The 7,452-nt window shown below is 38.8% G+C and overlaps 1 protein-coding gene across 2 annotated transcripts in view; it reads left to right on the forward strand.

Annotated features, from left to right (window-relative positions):
* The first annotated feature begins 832 nt into the window (after positions 1 to 832).
* LOC101862162 (atypical kinase COQ8B, mitochondrial) overlaps positions 833 to 7,452 on the forward strand; it is a 22,409-nt gene continuing 15,789 nt past the window's right edge. The window contains exons 1-4 of one of the 2 annotated variants that reach the window (XM_005091370.3): positions 833 to 906; positions 4,981 to 5,191; positions 5,740 to 5,914; positions 6,197 to 6,364. In XM_005091370.3, the coding sequence (XP_005091427.1) occupies positions 5,000 to 5,191; positions 5,740 to 5,914; positions 6,197 to 6,364 (535 nt within the window). In that variant the 5' untranslated portion in view covers positions 833 to 906; positions 4,981 to 4,999. Of the gene's footprint in view, positions 907 to 1,064; positions 1,137 to 4,980; positions 5,192 to 5,739; positions 5,915 to 6,196; positions 6,365 to 7,452 lie in introns of those variants that run through there. The other variant, XM_005091371.3, reaches the window with a different exon arrangement.

A 7,452-nucleotide genomic window follows, 5' to 3' on the forward strand; every position in this document is an offset into this window, starting at 1 on the left:
AGAGAGAGAGAGAGAGAGAGAGAGAGAGGCTTTAAAGCAATAGCATGCTTTAGATGTGAGTGATTTGTCCTATACACGGAAGCATGCCAGATTGTCACAGGTCCAGTTTTTTTGTCACTGTCTTCTACTGTGCCCTCATGCATGATGGAAGTTATCGGTCTCTCAAAAAAAGAAAATTAATTGATTGTATGAATCACAGGTATGAATTGAATTTCATTTTTCAATTGTTTATAACGAAAGAATATTCATTTTGACATTTTACAGAGTAGTTTAAATTTGCTTTGATTTGCACACAAAAAGGAAGAAATATTGAACAACACAAGCTGGATTTTATAATAGAGGGATTATCTCTCGCCAATTTGAAGGTGGAGAATAAAAAACAACAACATAAGTTACAACTACAGTGCTAAAGTGCTGTGATTATGACTGTCATCAATACTCAAATACTTAATTAAAATTGTGAGAAACTAGACCTGTGACAAACTGGACCTGTGATCAACATTACTGGGCGCCCCCCTCCCCCCTATGCACGGGCATTAATTTATTTGTCACAACACAAACGGCACTTTCTGTGCCTTATTTGCCTACGTTCGTTGAACTGCTGTGATTCTATTACTAGGCCTAACCAATAGTAAGCCCTGTGTGATCCTTGAAATGGAAGCCACTGCGACAGCCAGAAATGTTCGATGGTCAGCACTCTGTTATATTCCTAAAACTTGAGTCGTTTCGAGTTTCGAGTCGAGCGAGTCGAGTTCAATTTGGTACCAATTTTTTTGACGCCACAATTACTGAATACTTGCAGTTACGGATGCGGAAATATTTGCATTACGAAATCGAAAGTCCAAGGTCGACCATGTAACACATTGTTTGTACCCAGATTAAAAACATTTTGGTCATTTACAGCAGGTGAGAATAGCTTTTATCAAGGTTGTCATCTCTGACTATTTAGATATATAGCTTAGATCTAGATCTAGTTATTTTCATTCAAAACCAATTAGAATCTAGAGTCTAATGTTTGGATGAGCTTGATATTTTTATATTTTGATTGGGATTTATATTGCTGGTAAAACAATGTTTTTTTGGCAGATTTTTATACTTCAACTTCAGTAGCCTTCGTCTGCAGCCCCAGCCTTCAGGTAAAAAAATAATACTACAAATTTGAACTTGAATGTGTGGTTGATCTCTAAGATCTAGATCTAGATCTAGATCTAGTGGGGTAACTTGTGGTTCTGCTATTTTAATGAATTGACTCTACAAAACTGTGCTTTGTGCACTACTTTTTTTGCCTGCGATTTCTGTTTTATAGGCTATGAAAGTGGCTATTCTCACCCGCCCGAAAGTTCTCGCAAGATCAACTCCCCCCCTCTTCTCTCTCTGTCTGTCTCTTTCTGAATACTGTCTATCGGTGTGGACGATCAAATTGACCAAAACAAAATAAAAAAATGATGTTAAAACACAAAAGTAAATTAATTTGGTTGTCTACAAAGATGCTACGGCTATTTAACTTTTCGAATCGAGCCAAACTACGCGGGTCGCCATTTTGTTTTGCCCGGAAATTCTCGCGCTACTCCTCTCTCTCTTTCTCTCTCTCTCTCCACTCCCCACAGACAAAATTGTATGCTTTTAGTAGGCTACAGTTGTAATGGAACGTTTGTTCACGGCACAGAATTCTACAATTTTTCTGTTATCACAGTGTAGAATTCTGTGGTTTAGGGTGAACGCAAAATTTGGTGAACGCGCACCGGGTGAGAATAGCCACAAGACTCGCCTGCACTATTCTCACTCCGGGTGAGAATAGAGGTGGCCATAGGCTATAGCCTATAGACTAGAATCTAGATCTAGTCTAGATCTAGTATATCTAGATATAGATCTAGATATAATCGAGATAGATCTAGAATCTAGATCTCTAGTAGGGCTAGCTCTATTTGGAGTCGAGTCCTATTAATACTACAGTAGTCTCCGCCTAAGTTCTCGGTGCTTGGGAGCAAGGAAATGCGGGGTCTTAGGCGAATCGGGATCTTAACCGATGAACCCAGGGAAGAATCTATGGTGACCCATGTTAAGGCTCACAATCGGTAAAATGGTCTCCTTCCACTCTACAATGAACTGACGTGACCGCTTGGTGGGTTTATGACGTATGGCGAGCAAAGAGTGGTTAACCTTGATGACCTATCACGGTGCATAGTGGGATGTGGCGTGCCATTTTCACTTATTATCCTATCATGAGTCTCAAGATCTACTCTTATCCAGTTGCCCCTCTTTACCTGTCAAAAATTTATAGCTTTCCATCTCTGACCGACTCCCCCCCCCCCTTCCAAACCGCCTTTGTCGTTACACACCATTACGTTGTGAACCCACCAATTAAAATTCAGTCTTGTCTCGAAAATTCGGGAGTAGAGACTGTTAGACTATTAGATTGCTTTTATCAATATACAGAAGGGAAACAATAAATCCTGGATTGTTGGTCCTTATATTAACATGTTGAATTATGTCCCTGTAATTGTAGGCCCTACTTTTATTTATCTACCCTCACAACAAAGATTGTCTGATCTTAGTGATCTTTAGTACTCACTCCTCCTTCCTGTTTCAATCACATGTACTCATGCTCATGATGATTTATTTTAGTCTTGTCAGTGAAGCCAGAGAGGGCAGACCTCATATTATTTTCATCATTAAATTACCCTTCTTCATCTAGAAACGGAGTTTTTACTTTTGCTTTATTAAATACAATAATGGCAAACAACCCCAGTGCAACTGCTGCAATTGCAATGGTCAGGGAAGAGTTCACAGTTGGATGTGATCCTGCCTGGAGCGAACGTGTAGGCCCTACCCACCCAGCGAGTGATGCAAGTTTAGGTGGCGAGCTCAGGTGTGAGTGCGATACGTGGGGAAAACAAACGCGTCGGTCAGTTCACACCTCGGTGTGATCCCGTCTGGGGCAAACATTGTATCGCTTCATCGAGTTTTTCAATGTGTATGTGATCACATTCACGATAGTGGTTGATCTTTGACGCGACGGACAGTTTATTGATCTCAACTTTTCACTCTAGGTTGATCGGCTGTGCCCGCCCGGGTTTTTGTTTAGCAAATTATGATCTGAAATGCGGGATCTTAGCCGAATGTAGACCATCAGAGCGGGATCTTAAGGGTGACTTTTGTATAGTAAAATTTCTGTTTTCCTAAAACAACGGGATCTTAAGCAAACCGGGATCGTAAGCGGCGGGATCTTAGGCGGAGACTACTGTATTAGATTTTTTGGTATTTTTTTACTTTCCCTCCCGTCTCACACTCAGCTACCAGTTGTCTATTTTCTACTAACTATTGATGCGCTGAACACGAATATCAACTTCATTTCCTTCGCAAATTAATAGTTTTTGAAATATTTGATTGTTTTTAACCGAGATAGACATGCTTTGGACCAATCGGGGGCTTCCTGGGGGGGCCTGCTCCACTGGGGTAAAAGAAAATCTGGGGGGTTACAGGGGGGCATGCCCCCCTGTTTTTACCCATAGTTTGATATTTTACAGTTTTAGATTTGAAATTGTCTTGAAAATAATTGATTTGCGACAGTTTTAGTGGCTTTATGTGTGATCTGCAGCAAACAGTACAGCAGTTTGACCCCTGAAACAGTGCATCTGTGTGCGGGAGTGAAAGTAAAAATTTACCGATTTTTTATCTATTCGGACTCGAGTCAGAATATAGATCTAATCTAGATCTAGAATATCTCTATATGATATGGGTTTTATCTATGGCCGGCTCTATTTCTCTGAACGCTCGGGAAAATAAACTTGAACTCTATTTCTCCGTATGGTTTCCGTTCTCAAGATTTTTTTTGATGTGAATGGAGTGGCACGCATGCACGTGTGTGTGTAGTGTGTGTAGTGTGTGTGTGTGTGTGTGTGTGTGTGTGTGTGTGTGTGTGTGTTTTTGTGTGTGTGTGTGTGTGTGTGTGTGTAAGGTGTGAATGGGTGGGGGCTAGTACTGGCCAATATCGAGTAGGCCTACTTTTTTGACTAAGAGAGTAAGAGAGCCGAATATAATGGAAAAGGAAAATTAGGCTACAGAGCATTTCATCTCATCTCACTTAGTCATACGATATTTAAACAGGTCCTGCTTTCAATTCAAGTTTTTGTCTTCTTTATGACCTGTTCTCTGTCTGTTCTATTTTTAGCAAGTTGTTCTCTTTTGACTATAGATTCTTCTATATGTGAGGCAGCGTGGTGGAATCAGGCTCTCGTCAATTTTTGGGCATCTAGAGTTATTGGTGTCATCTTAAAGCTTGTTCACTTGTCTTTATTTCAATGAAAAAATATCCATTTATCTTGAATACAAGTCGAGATATTTGCCAAAGAAGGAGGTGGGGTCACCTGTTTTCCGAGGTAAAATTAGTTAGAAAATGGCCACCAAAAAGTAGTTATTTTTACTTAGCTTAACAGTCCGTGGTGACTGAAAATTTACATATTTTGTGTCTTTAATCAACGTTTTTAAGAAAAATCCACACAGAAATGAGTTCTTCAATGGATATGAAAGGTGTTGAGCCAAAAAACAAGAATTTGATAAAATTTCACAAACCTGCGGAAAATGCAAGTTTTTTCACTTTGATTATTTGGACGATAGCCTGATTTCACCACGCTGCATCACATATATGTTTCACGACGTGTGGAATCAGGCGCCCGTCCATTTTTGGGCTTGTGGAGTTATTGGTATCATCTGAAAGCTGATTTTTTCGCCTTGCTTCCAATGAAATACGTTTATCTTGAATAGAATTCAGGATATTTGCGACTAAGGGAGTGAGGTCGCCTGGTTTCCGTAGTGAAATTAGGTAAGCGGTTCCTACGTGATAATATTTGTGAACTTCAAATTTTGTTCGTGGTTACTGAATGTCAAGAATGTTTGGATAAACTTGACTCCAAACGGGTAACTTATCCATACTGAATGTTTTTTCTTATTTAAAAAAATAATTTTTTTTTTTAAAAACAGGATCTCTGAGTAAAGAAAAATGTCAAGAGGGACAGACCTGAATGGATTCATCAGAGGGCTTGAGCAGATAACAAAGGCACTTCTTCAACATCAAAGTGGAGAGGCAAATAGAATATGGCAGAATTCAAACATTAGGGAAGTAGTAAAAGATGCTGGTCTAAAAGTTGAAAGAAAGTTGGAAACATCAACTTATGGCGCCGGGCAAGTTCAGGTAAATATAAAATTGAATTTGTGTCACACTGTAATCAGCAGGGGCCTGTCAATTTCTGGGTATATATAGAGTTATTGGTATAGTCTAATTAAAGCTTGTACAGTTGTCTTGCTTTTGATGAAAAAAAACCTATCCATCAATGGAGATGGATAATTATAATTTGAGGAATTGGGAGTGGTCGCCTGGTGTCAGAAGTAAAATTAGTGAGAAAATGGCAACCAAAGTTTAAGAGACTTCCAAAGCTTGAGTGTTCTAGGAATCTGCAAATTAACATTATTTGTGCCTTTGACAGAAGTTTGTCTGTAAAGTTGACTCAGTAATGTTTTTAAATGGACATAACAGATTTACCGTGTGTATGTATGTCAAAAGACAACTAACAGGTCATGTAATTTACAAGCAGGTTAAAACTCAAGGATGTTTGTTTTTTATTGGTTATTTTTACATACCCTGGCACTTTTGTTGAAGATTTAAGTGTAGCTCAGAAGACTTGTACATTTTCTTTATATTATTTGCCGTTTTAGCTCTTCACTGGCAACTTATGATTTCAGGAAACTCTCCAGCAGAAAGCTACTGAGATTGTAGATGCTGTGAGTTCTGTGAAGAGTCAAGCTGCCAACTTAGCCGGCTCCCTCAGCTCGATCAAGGAACCGTTTGAGTCTCCGCCTGTGTCTGTGTATGGAACCGATCCATCATTTGGGGCAATAGACTCAGAAGATTTAACAGGTACTTTATGCCTTTGTTTCAGCACTCCCATCAAACTTGACCTAGTCATAGAGCTAAAGAAAGTGGGCCGGAAAAGTAGGCAAGTGAGTGCAATGTTGACATTAATAATTGTATGTTTTGATTATTGATTTGTGAACACAAGTGCTATTTGTATTTTTAGTTTCTCCTCTCAGTTTACTCCATATTTATATTACTCTAGTCTTACCTTTTTTTTGTGCTTCAGGACCATCATTCTGTTGGAAAGTTAAAATTATATAATTCTCTCCTTTTACTTTTGCTTAGATCAAGGAACAGGAAGTGCATCAAAGCCTCAAGAACTAGAAAAGCCACCAGTTTCGATACCAAAACAGAATGTCAAGCCCAGTACCAGAAATTTCACTCAAGTGGCTGCTTCTTCTGCAGCAACATTGGCTGCAGCTGCTGCTTCCACGGCAAAGGAAGCTTTGGCAGGTAATTCTTTACACATGCATGGTACTAAATTTGACTGCAGTGATAGGTAGGTAGTTCTTTACACATGCATGGTACTAAATTTGACTCTAGTGATTGGTTGTTCTTTACACATGCATGGTACTAAATTTGACTCCAGTTATAGGTTGTTTTTTACACATGCATGCTACTAAATTTGACTATATATAGTGATAGGTAGTTCTTTATACATGCATGCTACTAAATTTGACTATAGTGATAGTGAAGCTAAATATTACCATATTTATAATGCTTTTTTATTTTATTTAAAAAATAAATAATTCCGAGATGGAATATAATGCACAGGGCGATCCCAAAAAATTACAACTTTTTTGTGTGAATATTGTCCTCCTCACTGAAGCTTTGCGTTTCAAATCTGAACATATTTGATACCAAAAAGGAATTTGGCTTATGTTCATGTTAGATAATTTCATTTATAAGCTTTGCTCTATATGGCGCATAAAAATCAGCCCATTTTCATTCTTGTCCCCATTTTGTATGCATGATGCACCAGTTCGCGTTAGGCCTACCACTAAAAGGGGCAATGATTGAACCATATTTCAAGCTACAGCAATGAAACAGGCCAACAGACGTTTGTAGATTTTGTATTTCTCAGGTTTTTCTTTGCCTTCTGAGATCATGATTCAGTTTAGTCAAGTATAAAGTGCAGAAAGCGTTTTGTATCAGAACACACATGACCTCTTTACCAATTCAATTCACCATCCCTGACGTTTTGTAAGTCCTGCACAAGGCATAGGAAGGGAAGAATACAAAAGTGCCCTCAAGGTCTTCTTTGGTGTCATGGGTTGAGAAGTTTTGTCAGTTTGGATCTGTTAACTATCATTACTAAAAATTAAAAAATTCACAGACGAAAAAATCACTTCAGATTGAAAATACACCATTAGATCCCAATTCAAAACTGGGCATTCTTAGACTCTGGTTGTTTTGTGAAGTTTTCAAGGTCCTCAACCCATTTGGCTTGGTCCTATTAGAGACAGACGTTAAATTCGGAGGTCCTGCCTCTTGAATAATCTAATAGTGTTGATAGGGGCGTTAAACCCATACACTTACTT

The sequence above is a fragment of the Aplysia californica genome, unplaced genomic scaffold (genome assembly GCF_000002075.1).
Source record: "Aplysia californica isolate F4 #8 unplaced genomic scaffold, AplCal3.0 scaffold00029, whole genome shotgun sequence".
Classification (NCBI taxonomy): Eukaryota; Metazoa; Mollusca; class Gastropoda; order Aplysiida; family Aplysiidae; genus Aplysia; species Aplysia californica.